The sequence below is a fragment of the Cervus canadensis genome, chromosome 3, assembly GCF_019320065.1.
Source record: "Cervus canadensis isolate Bull #8, Minnesota chromosome 3, ASM1932006v1, whole genome shotgun sequence".
Classification (NCBI taxonomy): domain Eukaryota; kingdom Metazoa; phylum Chordata; class Mammalia; order Artiodactyla; family Cervidae; genus Cervus; species Cervus canadensis.
Window position 1 is genome coordinate 110,379,398 of NC_057388.1, and position 18,606 is coordinate 110,398,003.

The following is an 18,606-nucleotide window of genomic DNA, read 5'->3' on the forward strand; positions in this document are numbered from 1 at the left end:
GCAGGGCGTGTGGCCTGGAACGTGTCGCGTTCTGGTTGGCGCTGCAGGACGGCACTTGAGGAAGAGCCTTTGAACTTGAGTGTTTATCGTGCCCGACAACCAAGCAAACCAGAGGTTTCCACACAGGCTGACCGTCTGCCCCATACGGCTACTCATCTGGGGTGCAATTGGAATCCCTCACCAAGATCCTCTCTGAGGACACGGGCCGAGCTCGTTGACTGGACGCCCCCGTGTCGGTCAGCAGTCCTTGGTGCTCAGCTCAGTTCAGTTGCTCAGTTGTGTCTGACTCTTTGTGACCCCACGTACTTCAGCATGCCAGGCCTCCCTGTCCATCACCAACTCCCGGAGTAATGTCTCTGCTTTTTAATATGCTATCTAGGTTGGTCATAACTTCTCTTCCAAGGAGCAAGCATCTTTTAATTTCATGGCTGCAGTCACCATCTGCAGTGATTTTGGAGCCCAAAAAGATAAAGTCTGTCACTGTTTCCACTGTTTCCCCATCTATTTGCCATGAAGTGATAGGACTGGATACCATGATCTTAGTTTTCTGAATGTTGAGCTTTAAGCCAACTTTCTCACGCTCCTCTTTCACTTTCTTCAAGAGGCTCTTTAGTTCCTCTTCGCTTCCTGCCATTAGGGTGGTGTCATCTGCATGTCTGACGTTACTGATATATTGATATTTCTTGGCGCACAGCAGGTACTTAAATTTTTATCTGTTTGTGATTGGCTTTCCTTCTAAATATAAAATATAAATTGCAACGGCTCCTATTTTTGGAGCTCTTTAGGGAAAAGCGCTTCAGACATCACGGAACTGGTCTGAACACCAACTAAACTGTTAGAAAAACCTTACACCTAGAAGCGTGTTCAGATTTTACAGCAGTGTGTCATTCCCGGGCTCGGGTCCAAAGCCACACGGGCGCGTGTCTTGGCTCTTCCTGTCCTGTGAGCAGGGAGTGAGTCGCTGCCATTGCCCACGAGCCAGAGTGTCGGCCACTGCTTCCTCCGGGCAGACAGGAAGCAGGGGCTGGGCTCCTGCCTTTGGGTAGCACCGCCTGGCCCCCTGGCTCCCAGCGCAGGATGGAGGCTGTGTCCCCACGAGGGTGCTGGCCTTCCCTCTGAGACCTGAGTGGCTTTGCTGAGCCCTCGGACACGTCAGCCCACAAAATATGTGTTGTCACGTCTGAAGTCTGCCTGAATCCCTCCCGCCCTCTGCCATAAACTCACTTCATGCGCACAAGTCACTCATCACGTGAAGCTGGCGCTTACATCAGACACTTTGCTCACAAACACACGTCAGACTCCTGCCCCCACAGGGGGTGTGTATTAATCACAGACCGCCCCCCACCCCAACCCCAGCCTGGAATCTGCTGGAACATGGGAGGCTGGAGCATCTCCAGATGCTGACGGAAGGCAGGAACGGCCGGGTGGGAAGACGCACATTCAGCGCGCGCATCCCTTCACGCCCCCAGGGGCCTCTGCCTCTGCAGTCGCCTGTCGGCTCACACGACGTCAGGGACACGGAGGGCTGGCATCTCCCCGTGTCCCCTCTCTTGGCAGCGACTCCTGGCCAGGCAGCAGGTGCCCAGCGATGCTGGGGACACCCATCTGCTCCTCCCGTAGCCTGCCCGGCCTGCAGGACTGCCTCACTGACCCCACAGCCCTGAGAGTCCAAGGGCAACAGTGTGACCCCCAGGACAAGGGGAGGACGAGGCTCCAGGCGTTCGGAACCTGAGTCCAGAGCAACAGCAGCGGCAGAGCCTGAGCTTGCTGGAATCTACCTGTGCCCACCCCCACCACCGCGCCGCCAGGACCGGGTGGGGCTTGCAGGGCTCGGAATCTAAAATCGACACAAATGAACTTATTTACAAAACAGGGAGGGACACAGAGACACAGAAAACAAACTGACAGTTAACAAAGGGGAGGCGGGGAAGGGATGACAGGAGTTTGGGACCAACACACACACGCTTCTGCACATAAAACACACGCAACAAGGTCCTGCCGCGCTGCACGGGGAACTATGCTCGGTATTCTGCAATAACCTGCGAGTGAAAAGAATCTGAAAAAGAACATGTGTGTGTCACCGAATCACTGCGCCGTACACCCCGAAGTGACACAACACTGTAAATCATTCTACCTCAAAAAAGGAAACCAAGAGAAACTGTTTGTCGGCAGAGGGGCAGATGCGGAGGAGGGAGGGCTCTGTAGCCGGTGAGCCGAGAGGAGACCCCGGGGCCGGGCCGGCGCAGCCCCTCCCCGGCCCCCGCCACCCCCTCCCCGGCGCGGGCGGTACGTACAGGTGAGCACTGCCGGGCAGCGGTTCTTCGGCAGGTTCTCCTCCCTCTGGGCCACGAACGAGCTGTTGGGCTCGGCCTGGTAGGCACACAGCGCCTCCCACTCCTTCTCCAGGCGGTTCTTGTTCTTCAGATGGTCCTCCATGTAGGCCTGGAACAGAGAGCGAGCGTCGGCAGGGCCGCCTCGGGGGCGTGGGCCCGGGGGCGGCCCAGGCGGCGCCCACGCGTCACCTGCGCGCACGGGGCGGGGCGGGCCGGCACCGCGGCTGGGAGGGGGCTGAGCACGAAGCAGACGTGGGGGGCGCGTGTCCCACGTCCCAGCGCGGGGAGCCCGCGCCGAGCCGCGCTGGGGCTGCTGACCTGCTCCCACCTCTATTTGCACGGAAGTCGTTTTTCTTATAACTGGCCGGCTTCTCTGAATCCACCAGGGGGATGCAGTTTGCTCTGATGGGCGCAGTGTTAAAAAACAAAACCCCAAACACAAACCAAATATCTGACCCTCTTCTGCTCTGATCTTAATTTTTCCAGGCACCTGCCTGTGGGCACTGACACAGGAGAGGTGGACGGGGAAACTGGCCTCAGGAACATTCCCTCCACAGACTCTGGAGCCAGTCTTGTTCACTTGCCTTGCTGATCTGTTTAGCCCAGAGATGACCGCGGTTTTAAGGAAAAGAATTTCAAAGGACCGACCCAGGTGGTTTTATTGGGCCCAAAGGAAATCGTCCCATCTTCTAACATCTTGCTTGTGGGTTTCCTCAAATATGTCCAAACAGCAAAATGAAACACACACATGCACGTACATATACATGTGCATACACACGTGTGCACACATGCACACACGGACCCAGGTCTCCAGCGGTCAGGCACTCCAGTGTCCGGCCAAGGTTTACACCTCTTCCACGCCCACCCTGACACTCTGTCAGCCCCTTCCTCTGCTCAATCCAGCGACCACCACTGCCCTTGGCTGCCCCGGCTCTTTGGCACCCACCCCAGGGGGCAGATGGGCATGTGAAAAGGAAGGAAGCCCACCAGAATGGTCGTGCTGATCTCACATCTCCCAGTAAAACGCGGAGTACAGCTGATCTGAACAAACACCGACTCTGTCCATGTCGGGCCACCGGTGTGTGTATCAGCGCGTATGTGCTGAACCAGGGCGTGGAAGCCAGGTGCCTGAGGGCGCTGCTCCAGGGGAGGGGTCACGCTCCAGGTTGCCTGGCCCAGGCGAGGTGCCCCTGACCTGTGGCCCCGGGGGGGCCATTGAGAAGGCCCCGGGGGATTATCACATGTCCCTTGATCCCCTGCTACAGCCGCTTAGGGTACCAGCAGATGGCCTTACATGCCGATGACCAAGAATTGTGACTATGAGCCCCTTTTCAGGGACAGACCATGAACCTCAGTAGCTCACCCTCGTGAGGAAGAGAAACATCACAGCAGTTCTAAGCCCAACCCCCGACATGGCCCTTGGGTTTCAGGAAAAGAATTTCAAAGGACCAACCCAGGTGGTTTTATTGGGCCCAAAGTAAATAGTCTCATCTTCCAACATCTTGTTTGTGGGTGTTCAAATATGACCACACAGAAAAATGAAACATCTTTAAAGAAGGAACTTTAGGTCACAGTCCAGAAAATGTAAACCACAGACTGCTTTCTTTTGGGACAATCACCACGGAACATCACACACATATTTTTTGTACCAAAGTTACTCTAATAAGGATGACATTTTTGCACGATACAGTACTTAAATCTGTGGAAATACTGACCAGCTTATTATCTAGCCTAAAATATGGTGTGTACAGAGGTCCCAGGAAGGACGGGTAGTTCTGGGTAAGTGTATAGTCTCAGTTCTTCTGGGGTTAGTTTTCCTAAGACTGGTTAATGTATAGTCTTACACATGGACATAAAACGGTTCCTGGCAAAATGATTTGGGATCCTCACTTTTCTTTGGAAAATGCTCTGTTCACAAAATCATCAAGGAAGAATGAGCTTCTTTCTGAGAACTGTTGTTTTCTAGAAGTAAGCTACATGGAGAACTGTTGGATCTCTCCTATAACAGTAAGTCTCAGTCGTGTCTGACTCTTTGTGACCCCCATGGACTATATGTAGCCCACCAGGCTCCTCTGTCCGTGGGATTCTCCAGGCAACAATAGTGGAATGGGTTGCCATTTCCTTCTCTGGGGGATCTTCCTGACCCCGGGATCCAACCAGACTCTCCTGCATTGCAGGCAGATTCTTCACTGCTTGAGCAATCGGGGAAGCCCCGGTTGCTTTCAATAAAACATGATGGATTCTAAAATGATGAGCCTTGGAAGGTTTAATCCAATCTCAAACGTTGTCTGCAAAAGGGGTGTCGTACTCTAGAGCCTGCGAGCTGCAACTACTGCGCCGTGCGCCCTTGAGCCCGTGCTCTGCCAGAGGAGCCACCGTGGTGAGGGGCCCCGACTCCTGCAACTGGACAGAGCCTGAGCGCAGCCAAAAATAAAAATCAGCAAAAGAAAAGCAAACACCGGAGTAAAGTGTCCGTCCTCGCGGCGCGCACTGCCGCAGTCCTCTGTGTCTGTCCTGCTCCGGTCGTCTCAGTGTGAGCTGTTCTGTGCTTCTCCGTTAGCATCTTTACAAAGCGCCGTTCACCGTAATAAATGCATATAATTCCCATCCACATCTGAGGAGCCTTTCCTCCTTACACCTGTGGATTAGCTGCTTTTCTTCGGAGACATGGGAGTGGGTTTCACATTGTCTGTGGGGAAGCTAGGCTTTGGTCGTAAAAGAATAAGTTTTATACAAAAACAAAACCTGCCACCATGACTTAATACCACGAGGCCCCTTCTTTTCAAGGATGTGAGGACAGGTGGAGGGGTCCTCCCCAGACGCAGTTGCCTCCTGGAATAACTAGGTAAGTGAACATGAAATTTAAAGAGTCTGCATGCTCCTCCCCCAGACCGTAGGTGTTCTAAAAGCTGACGCTTAAAATACGTTCATTTCATGTATGTGTCTGCATGTGTGTGCATGCATGTGTGTGTGTGGGGGGGTAGTGGGAATGGCAGGAGGGCTTAGTTTAAAAAAAAGGTACCTATTTATTCCATAAACAGCACAAGTAGAAAAGGACAGAAAATGAAGGGAAGCAGAGTGAAAACAGAAGCCGCTGATAACTCCCCCACCCGGAGCGAAGCCGTAAGGCTGTGGTAAACACCACCGTTCTTGGCACATGCATGAGCTGCTTTTTGTTGTTGCTATTGTTTTTCTGTCCTGACAGCTGTTGCCCAGGCCTTGGATGACATCAATACTACAGGGTTTTCTCACTTAAGCCGAAAAGATGCTGAGACGAGGGTCTTCCAGATGCACCATCCTGCTGCCTCCTCTCTGCTTCCTCCCTCAGGCCCCCTCCGGTTCCTTGACGGGCCAGGACTGTGGTCACAATACCACCTGCTCCAAACGCCGCCACTGGTACCCCGACAGCGTGTGCTTTGTCCAGACTTCATGTCACCAACCTGCCACGCTGGCCCAGTAAGAACACTTCCCCGTTTGAACTCTTCCCCCGTCACCATCATTCTCAACACTTCACGCTGGTTCTTCTGCCATGAATCCACCCAGACGCCCAGGTCAGTGCAGATGCCACCTCCTCCTTCAGGCCCGTCCCTGCCCTGAAATTCCTTTCCCACAACCCACTCCCCACATCAGATACTCACTATTGTAAAACCTGCGTCTCTGTGACATGAATCCCTTTCTGCTTTGTGGGCGCCAGGCCCTCCATCCTCTCGTGAGGTCACCTGTTCCAGGCTGGAGATAATGTTGCATGCACTTAGCACAGAGTCGATATTTGTTGAATGACGGACATAATCTGGAAACCTGTATGTTGTTTTCCAGTTGCTAAGTCACGTCCAACTTTTTGCGACCCCATGGACTGCAGCACGTCAGGCTTCCCTGTGCATCACCATCTCCCAGAGTTTGCTCACTCATGTCCATTGAGTCAGTGATACTATCTAACTGTCTCATCTTCTGCCTCCCTCTTCTCCTCCCACCTTCAACCTTTCCCCAAATCAGAGTCTTTTCCAACGAGTCAGCTCTTTGCATCAGGTGGCCAAAGTATTGGAGCTTTAGGTTTAGCATAAGTCCTTCCAATGAATATGCAGGGTTGCTTTCCTTTAGGATTGATTGGTTTGATCTCTCTGCACCAATCCACGAGCTGGTGCAAGGGACCCTCAAGAGTCTTCTCCAGCACCACAAATTGAAGTAATCTGTATTACCTCAATTGTCTATTGTCTATGGATAACTGGCATTCCAAAATTTTTGCCATCAAATCTAAAACTTGGAAGAACTGCCCCCAAAAGTACCATAAGAACTTTGGAATGTTTCATTGAGTATTTCCTGCTGCCTTCTTCCTTTCTGAGTTACCCAAGGAATATCCATACAATTCATGTCGAATGTTCCTGTGACAATCTCAAGGTCTCACAGGTTTGGAGGTGCGGCCAGAGTTCAAAAAGCTCTTCTCCCAGTCTCGCCCACTGTTTGATCTTAACGCCCTTCAGCGTCCAGGTCTGTGTTGTCTCTGTGGGTCACTTCTGTGGACCCTGTGCCCTGGGTGAGCAGCCGTGTTCGGGATACGCTGTACGCTGTCCCAGTGTAAGGAGCCTGTCTTCCCCACGGGTTGTGAGCTCCCGGGGTGTAGGGACCTGTCCTACACCAGCACCGTCACCCACACAGGGGAAGCGCTGGGTACACAGGACGGAGCGTGAGTCACCATCACTGGAGGGGGGCTGGCCAAGTGAGGGAGACCCCGCACCACCTGGAAGACCCCAGTCAAGCGCAGTCAGGGCTCAACTTGAAGAGCTTAGATAGTTGAGTTAAGACAGCTACCGTAGTTCAGAAGGGACCTTTGGAAGCAAGTCTTTAATCCTGAAGAGTTGCTCAGTACGCTCCCCTGGACATGGGTTCTGGTGGGCTCTGGGCTTATGGGCATTGTGTTTCCGTAAGCCTGGGGTCCATCAGAGGAACTTCACTTGGGCTGATTTTAGGTAAGTCCTGAGTGTGAATGTTTTGAAAATCTTCTTGAATTGCGGTACTTTCCAAGAGCCTAGGTTTGATGTGCTTGCATAGAAGATAATCCCCAGACCAAACCATTCATGGAAAAAAGTTTTGAGCTTTCAGAATATGGGTTTTCTACATTTGCAGTCAACTTGGCTGACACTGACCTTGAGCCTTGACCACATGACGTTACCATGAGGATGGCATCAGCTTTCACAGGACCTAGTTCATGAGATACTGACTCAGTCTAAGGTGTTCCTCTTTAATCTTTCTCGTATTTCTGACTTTTAACCTTCCAGTTCCTGAGCTCGCATGCCCTTTTCTGGCCCACATGATTAGACTGTTTGGGTAGGAAAATGACCAACAGTTTCTGGGCCACAAGGACCACATGCCACAAGATGACTTTTCAGGAAATGCTCTCCATATGTTGGACAAACCAACTGGCTTCCACATTTAATAGAATCAATCTACACAGAATCCTGAATCTTTGGGACAAAAGTGTTACTGCATTATAACATGGAGACGTATGTCCACAATTTGTTAATATTGCCCCAGTATTTTTTGCATGGTTTTTTGATCAAATTGTCAACACCTTCGGGTCAAGAAAGTGATTCCTTAGCAATATCGAGTGTTTGGGATGCTCTGGAGTATAAAAGAGTTTTGTTAATAATCACAGGCACATATTAAAATAATAATCACAGGCACATTTTTGTATCTTTGGGAAGTTAATTTTACATCATTCTCAGAGCCTTTGTGAATGCCTAAGGGAGTTTTCCAATAGGAAGGCAACTTTAATAAAATGGAGAAGGCACTGAGCTTGATTTCAAAAAACTTTTTAATGATGTAATAAACAAAAAGGTTTGGTCCCTACACAGAGACTTTTTGGGCAAACCATCTAATTTTACTTACCCTTAATATACTACACAAAAATGGAAATTCTATACATATTTCTAAGGTAGTTCTGGGGCTTGACCGAGTTAATATATGAATTATACTCTGTGACTATAAACTATATACAGATGGAAAAGACGGTGTCTCTCATTAGAGAATCTCTTAATGTCTCTTCCATATTCTGTGATTACAGTGTTCTGGGGACAGTACCATTATCTAATGAAATACAATATGTTAAGTCTCCACAGACAGCAGCTGCCAACTGCGGCCTGAGCAAGGAGTGGGGATCACAGTCGAGTTGTTACTATGAACCTGCCTTGTCTGTGGTCAACCCTCCCTGACAGCATTAAAGAGATGAGAGGCAGCATCACTGAGTCCATTGTTCATGGTTTCAATGCTGCTTCCCATTCACCAGGGACGGTGGTCCTTCTAACAAACCCACCGCCTCCTCACAGCATGGATCAGGGTGGATCCTAGAGCTCCTCCCCACTACGTGCTTCTTATCACTGGTTTCAGACAGAGGTGTTGTGAGCCAGTCTCGAGGTGCCGCTGGAAATGCCAGATTAGAGGCATGAAGCTGAGCTGCCGATTTCTAGGTGGAAAGAGCTGGTGATGCTGTGTGGGGCTGTGACCTGGCACCTCAGATCATGTCAGGATCTGAACTGTTTCACCAGCACTGTTTTACCAGCATCAACATCAAGGATCAGTGTCCAGGGTCACAAGGAAAGAATCCCAGTTACTAAAATCATCTACTTCACCACATGCAACAAGCCAGGACTTTCCTCATGAAACAGAATATCCATTGGAAGGACTGATGCTGAAACTGAAGCTGCAATATTTTGGCCACCTGATGCAAAGAGCCAACTCACTGGAAAAGACCCTGACGCTGGGAAAGATTGAAGGCAGGAGGAGAAGGGGATGACAGAGGATGAGATGGTTGGATGGCATCACCGACTCAATGGACATGAGTTTGAGCAAGCTCTGGGAGAGTGAAGGACAGGGAAGCCTGGTGTGCTTCTGTCCATGGGTCACAAAGAGTTGGGCATGGCTTAGCAACCGAACAACTACAGAACAAGCCAGCATCTGTGGTCTCAAGGGCTTTGGGCTGTGACTGCTCCCAGGAGAGCTGAGGGCACCCGGATCTCCGGCCCCCAGGTCATCCTCTGTGCTACAGGAGTGTTGCTGCCCGCCTGTGAATGCTGGGAGGATGGGTCTGGAGACCTGTGCGAATTGGTCTGAATCCAGCCCACAGAGCTGGGATCCTGGCAGATCCCGGCTGCCAAAGTGCTCAACCAAACTCACGTGGAGTGGTCACAAGAGCCTGGGTGAACAGTGCAGTTTTAGTTCTGCTAAAAGTCACAGAAATGATGTTATTTTGGCATTTCTTACCGCTAGCAATGGGGCTTCCCAGGTGGTCCAGTGGTAAAGAACCCATTTGCCAATGCAGAGGTTGCAGGAGACATGGCTTTGATCCTGGGGTTGAGAAGATCCCCTGGAGAAGGGCATGGCTACCCACTCCAGTATTCTTGCCTGGAGAATCCCACGGACAGGGGAACCTGGCAGGCGACAGTCCATGGGGTCGCAAGGAGTCAGACAGGACTGAGCAACTGAGCATGCATGCTTGCACCACTAGCAACAAGAGGGTAACATCCTAAGAGGGGCAAGAGGACTTAATAAAGGGAATAATGAAAATAAGCCTTTAACACAAAATTTGGAAGCTTTTAACACAAAAACTAGAACTCATAAGGAGGGCAGACCATTGCTAAAACCTAGCAAACGCTAAGATCCGGTTGGCTTTATGTCACAATGACCAGTACAGACGGAAACCACTCATGTCAGCACAGAACCACGTCTGCACAGATCTCTGGAGACTTCCGTGGCTCTGTGGGTCTTCAGACACGAAACCAGTACAGACTGTCCCAGTGAATGTCCATTTCACAGTGACATTGCCAGAAACAAGCTTCTGTCACTGAGGAGAGGGTGTCATAAAGGAGGCTGGCTTTTGGAAGATCCAGTTATTACTAGGAAAGCTTTGTCTCTATTCTCTACTCTATATGGGCACTTAAGCTGTTCTGCATGCATGCATGCTCAGTCATGCCCGACTTTCTGTGACCCCCTGGACTGTAGCCCACCAGGCTCCTCTGTCCTTGGGATTCTCCAGGCAAGAATACTGGAGTGGGTTGCCATCTCCTTCTTCAGGGGATCTTCCCGATCCAGGGATTGAACCCACATCTCCTGCGTTGGCAGGCAGACTCTTTACCACGGGGCCACCTGGGAAGCTGGTATGGGTGCCCATGACAGCAATCAGACCATTTGTTAATAAGAATACATCCTTTACGTTTTCTTTCCTTGTGAGAGGACCCGAAGGTTGGTGCTTTAAAATCAGATGGAATCAGATGGAATCAGATGCAGGCTTTTAACAGCAAGAAGGGAGGTGCTTCTGCTGCCGTTTGGGGAGATGATGACCTTTCTCCCTTAAAAATAAACATGGTTACCTGTCTTTATTAATGCATTAAAGGAAGATGTGTATGCTAAATGTTTGAATTTCAAAAGTAAGACATTTAAGTTATGAGCAAAAAAACATGGAAAGATGAAAGGAGAAACGAGGTGGGGTCAATTGTCTGGGCTCAGCCCATATGGACACAGATGCGGGCACAGTAAACTGCTGGATTAGGAGGGTATTTTGTCTGTCATAGATTGATGCATCTGGTATATTTTAAATGGTATTTGTTAATATTATGCATCAGGCAGGCTAAGATATTTGGAATTAGAAATTCAAAGTAGTCTGTTCAAACTCAAGGAAGGGCAGATATGGTTAGGTGATCAGAGGGCAGTTTTGTTGTTTCTTAGCTTAGGAAAGATTTGCTTGAAATGGGAATCACAAACCATACAATCAAGCGTATTCAAATTGCCATCTGACTCCAGTGACAATAACCACACTGGAACCTCTGGACACGGCCAGCACCCTCCTCCCAGCAAGTTCTCACACCTGCCCCACCCGCCCAGTCTCACCTGCCGAGGGACGAAGGGTCTCACCCGATAGTTAAACATGTGCTGTTTTACCTCCTTCAAACCGGAAACTTAAAGTGCAGAGTAGCTACACACGTATCACATTAGAGAAAAGGAACACGCGGGGGCCCAGACCAGGCGGCTCAGCGCATGGCCCTGTGTTGGCAGCGGGTGCTCGCTTGGGAAAAGTCAGCATGCCTTGGAATCCAGCCCCTGGGCTGCGTGTGCAAGGCCTGAGGGAGCCCAGTCGGGAGAGAGGAATTAGGAAGAAGGAACAAAAGCCCGTTCACGCGGCCTTTCCTCTCTCTATTACACTTTCAGCATCGCCGCCAAGGAAACCCGTTTTTGGGGAGGGGACTTTCGCATATGAACTCGCAGAGGGCAGCTGGCCTCCCTTACCCTGGCGAGTTGGGAAGAGGACGAGAGCCTGACACGGGCCAGCAAAAGCATCGGGCATGCTCAGCAGAGGTGGCCTCACCAACACGTGTGAATCAAGGCCGTCTCCCCCAGTCCTCCCCTGGAAGCTCTGTTTCTCAGGCCGAGCTGTTCTGAAGATGGAATGGAATCTCGGCAGGCCCAGTGACCCCCGAAAGCTGTTCTCAGGCTGTCTCAGCGAGAGGATCGAGCCCCCCTTTCTGGTGTGGTGACCGACCTGACTGTGCGGTGGCAGAGACGCTAAGCTGTTAAAACAGCGCTGAGAAGCTCACATGCTTCCAAATGCAAACCCTTTAAGAGGGAGTCCCCACTGACGCTCACACAGGCGGAGACAGTGAGTAAGTGGCAGTGCCGGACAGAGAGGCAGCAAGGGAGAAACGGAAGACGCTGCGCTGGGCTGCGGGCCGGGAGCCCTGGACTCTCTGTTTGGTCTAAAGTTCTTTTTGTACTTGAAAAAACAAACTACATGGAAGAACAAGAAAACAAAGAAACAAAAGCTTTAAAGAAAACCACGTGCTTTTTCCAAGTGCTGCTGGGAAAGCCTCCCCGGGATGAGTTCTTTGCCCCTACGTGGCCCCGAGAAGGGCTGTGCTTTTGAAGAGAAGGAAGAGGCAACCGCTCGCAAAGCAGGGGGTTGAGAGCACACGAAAACTAGTTAAATCTCGATTTTGTAGAGCTTAACTGATTGGAAGCTTTAATTAATATATTTTTATTATAATTCTGAGTTTTGGTATTCTAACTCTAGAAGAGTCCTTAATTGCGGGGAGGCTTACTGATAACATAGGATTCCCTCATAGCTCAGCTGGTAAAGAATCCGCCTGCAATGTGGGAGACCTGGGTTCAATCCCTGGGTTGGGAAGATCCCCTGGAGAAGAGATGGGCTACCCACTCCAGTATTCTGACCTGGAGAATTCCATGGACTGTATAGTTTATGGGGTGGCAAAGAGTTGGACACGACGGAGAGACCTTCACTGTTACTTACTGATAACAGGAATTTCCTGAAGTCTGCAGGGTCAGGCTGAGGAAGCCTCCAGCCTCACAGCCGGGTCGTCCCCACGGAGGGCTGAGCGGGCGGGAGATGCCCTCAGAGACCCTCCCACGCTAACTGATGTGCCCATCAAACCTGCTGTGACCTGCGCTCACCTCGCTTTATAGATTTACGGAAAAGGAAAATCACAATTTTATGAAGACTTAAACCGAAACCCTGGTGGAAAATGTTAATAAGGGACACACTCTGTTCCAGAAATGTTCTAATCAGTAAACTTTAAAAAATAAATATTTTGTCCTCACCACTTCCTCTTAATAAACAGCAGAAAGTCTTGCTCTTTTACACAACCTAGTTTGTTACATGCTGGGCACTTTAGTGACATGTAATTTTGGGTGTGTGCGTAGGAGAGAGTGACAAAGGTCTTCTGCAGTGAGGCTTAGCGAGAACCATGTGGTAATAGTAACAACAACAATAACTTCACCTGCATTCAGGGCTGACATGTTCAAGAAGCTCAAAGAATTTTAAGTGAACAATTGTTTGAACCTTATTATCTTATTTAACATCTTAACAATTAAGGTTATATGAACATAGGCAAAATACAAAGGTGAATACTTATAAGCAGTGGAAAATAATTAAGAGAATTATACCATATTTCCATAAATGTACAGCTATTTATATCTAAACTGGAGGCAAAAAAGCTTTGCCTGGCATTATGAGTGAAACGTGGATTCTGCCTCTAATTGTGGAAGAGGAAGCTAAGAATTGCAGCATTATTTCAGATTCTTGCTCATGTGTTGGTGGGTTTAGCCATTTGTTTGTTCATTCAACTAGCTTTATTAAAAGCATTGTAGGAGCCAGGGTGTCGTATTCCGGGGACCCAGCAGGTCAAAGACTCTGTCCTCAGGATGCTGGGGTTTTAGCTGGAGAAAGACCACACACAGTAGGTCAGCACTGTTTAGAAGATAGCTTCAGACAACAGCAGAGGGTGAGGGGACTAAAACGGGTGACTGGGCGGTGAGGAGCCCAGGAGGGGAGGCCCCTCCTGAGAGATGGCGAGGCTGCAGAGGATGGCGGGGCGTCACTGGAGGGAGGACGTCCCAGGTGGGAATGGGCCCCGCAGTTTCAGAACCAGGGAGGAGGCTGGGGCAGGGCCCAGGAGGGGGGCATCAGGGGCCAGGGCCGGGGGCTTGAAAGCTGCAGGTGGGGAGCGGGAGACGAGGCTTATTTGAGAGTGACGAGGGCCAGCCGGGAGCCTTACGCAGAGAGGCACAAAATGACAAAGATGCCCTGCTCTGTGCCCACCCTGGGCAGGGCCGAGGACACCAGCCAGGCGTCCCGAGAGGAGTCAGGGACTGGACTAGGAGCGGCAGTGCAGGCAGAGCTGCCAGGATTTGCTGACAGAACTAAGTAAGGCTTTTGGTCGAGTTAATACAGATTCTGCTCATTTCATTCTCCTGCCTGCTCTTCCTCACCCTCCTAAATGACTGCAAATCCTGACCCCTCACACGACCGGTGAGGACAGGTCTGGTCTCACAATCAAAGCTGTGGCCTAGATCCACTTGAAGTCAAAAACCTGGGTAGAAATCTGAACAACAACAATCTCAACAACCCTGACACTTCTGACAACCTTCATGCTTTGTTACCCAGACAGAATCTTCAGATATTTGATGACACTAATTTTTATCTTAGCTTTGTTCTACAACATCTCATTGAAGATCAGTTCCCCCAACAGAAAATAAACAGTCAATACTTAACCCAAACTTAATATGCAAAGTCAATCTAATAACTAAACCAACTTGATACACTTGGATGTGCCATGCTAAGCTGCTTCAGTTGGGTCCAGCTCTGTGGGACCCTGGGAACTGTAGCCTGCCAGGCTCCTCTGTCCATGGGATACCTTCATATACTTCCACAAATAAGGCAACTCCTGAAATACAGACAAGGGTGTGCGAGCGCGCGTGCATCTCCAAACACAAGAACAGCCCTGAGGAAGCACGTGGTAGCCGGTCATGGTCCCAGGGAGCAAATTCTCCTGGTGGCACAGAAATACTGATCAGCTCTTCAGGTCACCTGGGTCCAGCAGTTCAATCCCCAAGCTGATCGTGATTGGTTCCCAGATAACACGAAAACATCCTGAGAGATTCGCACCCTGGAGTAGCCAACAGGCCCAGCGCGCTCGAATACACTTGAGTGACACCAAGGTGATCCCAGGCTTTGAGAGAGCGAGCGCTTCTAAGAAAGGACCAGAGCACACACCAGCACCAGGTGTCCTTGCCGGCTCGCCATTTCCGGGCCCCATGTGGGAAGGGGGCCAGGACTCCCAGGGAGCCACTCAGAGCCCGGGCCCAGCTGCCTCCTCCAGCCCGTGGGGCTCCAGGACCATCCCCGAGCGCCCAGAACACTCGTGGGGTCTGCCAACGGCCCCCGCCCAGACCGACCTTCCCACGCTTCAGGAAATCCCAGCATGGCCTTCCTCCTGTTTGCAGGACACCGGGCTCTAACCAGGTGATGCCATAAACTGGCTATCGATTCAGTGGGAGGGACCAGCGCAGAGAAATGAAAGACGCGTTTTCAGGCCGGTCGCTTTACTCCTCACCGCCCCAGCGCCTGGCGTGGAGCCCAGCACGGCCTAGGTGGTCAGTAAACACTTGATGAACGAGGGGGGTGCACCCACCGCCGAGCCCCACCTGGAGAAGGGGCCCCAGCTCCACGGCCTCCGACGCAGCCTCGGCCCCAAGGCCAGAGCCGCACGGTGGACACAGGGGTCCCCCTGAGAGACAGGCCGGCAATGAAAGCCTTTTGGAAGAATGGGTCTCAGTGCTTCATTTTTCAGTTTTCTCCACAATATTTACTGTCTTAAATGAGCACTCAGCAGAGGGAAGGACAGACTTCTATGCTATGAAACAAATTTTAATTTCTTGCAGAATATTCTCATATAGTTTATTTTTTTACATCTTGCTTTTTTTCTCTGCCTAGCTTACCAACGCTCTCACCTTCGTTGGGATATTTGGGAATATTGCATAATCTATTCCTGGGATGCATGAGCAGCTCTGGAGCTTATAAAATATTCATTCACTTTCAAAAGTATTTGCACCCTGCTGTCAAACGTGGACAGATTCATACAGGGTATCGGAAAATGGCTATTTTAATGGCAAATGCTTTCCTCAAACCTCTCTTTCCACTAAAACATTTTCTTCAAAATTATTTTCATAAGATGAACAATTTCAACATTAGTGGCTAATCCCCTTTCATTTAAAACTCTGCTGATAAAATTCTTTGCTTGTCATTCAAATAGTAAGTAATAATTATAGACTGGAGGCTCCCATCTCTGGATTCATTAATGGTAAATTGCATGGAAGTCTGAAGCATAAGGCAGCTTTGATACATCTCAAAATGCAATTTCCATAGCTTCCCTTGGCTATGTACAATTAATTATACAGTTAATAAGGGAAATATGTTAATGAAAGAAACATTATTCATCCGGACCACCTGCCTTCACCAAATATCTTTTGTGAGCTTCTCTTCTTTTTGTACTTTTGGTCTACAGACAGTGAAAAAAAAAAAAGACCTCACAATTGACAATGTGGTGATTTTAAACATCAGTCTCCCAGGCTGCAGCTACTTCCATTAACACAAGTCTAAAGAAAAATTAATTCAACTTTATTATATTTCTACTAATTTCTGCCTTTTAAAAGCTTAAGATGTCTACCCATGGCATTTTAAATGCCTGAAACAGCTGTTTATCAAACAAAAAATTACTATTTAGCTGTCTTATTTCTACCAACGATACACTCATCTTCACAGATAAATGGAAAGCCCTGGAAAACGGAGCAGAAACTGCAAGAAAGATGAAGACAGAAACCCCAACCATTCTGAACAGATTAAATTCTCCTAAGTCGTTCTTATCCATTGCAAACCCCTGTGTTTAACAATAATTAAACCCTCTCATTCTTTGGATATTCAGAGTTTGTCTGTAGATGGTTTAGTGCAGAAGTCAATGTTAACCTTTACAAAGACAGGTAATGTTTCTGAGGCTTTGATGTGGAAGAGAAATCAGAATGGTTTAACTAGAAAAGTAAGCTGTCTAGCTGTAGCTACCACTCTATTTACTTTTTATAAATTACTTGGACAATAGGAAAGAATGCATTTGCAAATATTAGTCTTAAACAAATTTTTATTGATATAGATTAATAAAGTCTTTATTAAATGAGATAATAAGCATTTGATTTCAGCCTCAGTTATGTCTTTTTGATATATGAAAAACACTTTCAACCATGAGTCATTCAGAAATTCCATTAATGTTCAAAATGCAGTTGGAAACCAACCTTGGATTCCAGAGCTGATAGGCAATAAGAGGAAAAAAAAGAATCATGACAATGCAGTTTTAAGATAACCAACCTTCAAAGATCTTCTAACGAAGAAACTAATTCTGGGAGACAACACGCTCCCAAAGAACACCCCTGCCATCTCCAGCATGGGGTGGGGGGGCCTGACGGGCGACGTCAGACAAGAAGGTGAGCGATGAAGAAATCACTGCGTTTTCACTGTCATTCGGCGACTCAGGCAGTGCTATCTTAAGATCGTCTTGAAAAGCAGTTGCGAATAATGTTTCTATGTGTGTACCAGCAAGTCCATATGTTTAAAGGGCCATCCAGCCACACCTCCCCAACCAGATGGTCACCTACAAAATCAAGTGGCCAATCTCAAATCACAATGGTAAGAGAAGATTCTGAGACCCAGCACCTTCACCATCACCTAGCTGACACGAAAAAGCTGAGAGGAGGCAATTTTCACTCGAAAGATGACGGCAATCGCTTAACAGGGAAACCTCTCAGGAAGAGGAAGGGGGGGGATGGTTGCCTAGCAACACACAGACAGCATCCCGTGCATCACCAAGCAGCAGGGCTTTTCTTAGAGCAGTCTTTTCTGTTCTGTACCAGTGATGTACTCATTACAATTTTTCTGATGAAGTTTTTAGGAAGAATAAAGAATTCCAGCGGGTGCAGTAAAGGTTAGCTAGGAGAGCAACATACACATGAATTTCCTCTCCCATATCCAGATGGGAAAGGCTGGACTCTACAGAATATTATTAGGGGATATTTGCAGACGATCTAAAAGTGCTATTTGGAAGTACAGTCTCTGGTTTTTAATTTTCTGAAACCAACAGGCCACACGCTCGTTGGCAATAATATGAGAACAGGGGAACAGAAGTGACACCAACACAGGAAAAGCTAATATAAGACACAAATATTTATCCTCATCTTTTCACCAACCAAACTTGCTGAGAGGGAATGAAGCCTAGACATCTGTCTCCTGTCTTCCCCAAGACCTTCCAACCAGCAGCGAAATTGCTAAAATACAGCAAAGAAAAAAGCAAAAAATGAAGATTTAATTGTCAGCCACAATAACCAAGAGTTGGTTGACAAGTGTTCATTGTTCAGTTGCTTTCAAATGGGGAGTTCAAGGTGGAAGAGAGAAGAGAGTTGATCTATCAAAAATCGTTTTCACTTTTTAAGGTGAAAAGTTGGAGATAGGACTACCCCATGCATTTTTCATCTCTCCCCAGCTCAGCAGCCATCATACCATGGGCTGCCTGAATGACACGCCCACGCACTCTCGAGGTTTGGTGGGTGAAGCGGAGGACTATCAGGTGTCAGTCTTCCTGCTCCTCCTGCACAACGCGACTGGGAACCAGCCCAGGCCCCGCCCAACAGCTGCCTCGACTGTCATGGCAACACACGCATCACTGGCATTTCCCCGTGGCCACCAGACGTGAGCATCCAGGGTCCACTCACCTGCCCAGCTGCCTGCTGACCAAGGCATCTGTCCACGCACGTTGACAGCCAGCCTACGCTGCACACACAGCTATGCAGGCACTTCCTGAAATGAGGTGACCCCTTTCAGTTCAGTCCCTCAGTCGTGTCCAACTCTCTGCGACCCCACGGACTGCAGCACGCCAGGCCTCCCTGTCCATCA

General features: G+C 49.2%; 1 protein-coding gene across 3 annotated transcripts in view; it reads right to left on the reverse strand.

The window, feature by feature from the left end:
• The window catches only part of PTPRN2 (protein tyrosine phosphatase receptor type N2), a 600,191-nt gene that overhangs the window by 56,735 nt on the left and 524,850 nt on the right, over positions 1-18,606 (reverse strand). For all 3 annotated transcript variants that reach the window (XM_043464002.1, XM_043464001.1, XM_043463999.1), the window contains exon 15: positions 2,295-2,442. In XM_043464002.1, the coding sequence (XP_043319937.1) occupies positions 2,295-2,442 (148 nt within the window). The remainder of the gene's footprint in view (positions 1-2,294; positions 2,443-18,606) is intronic.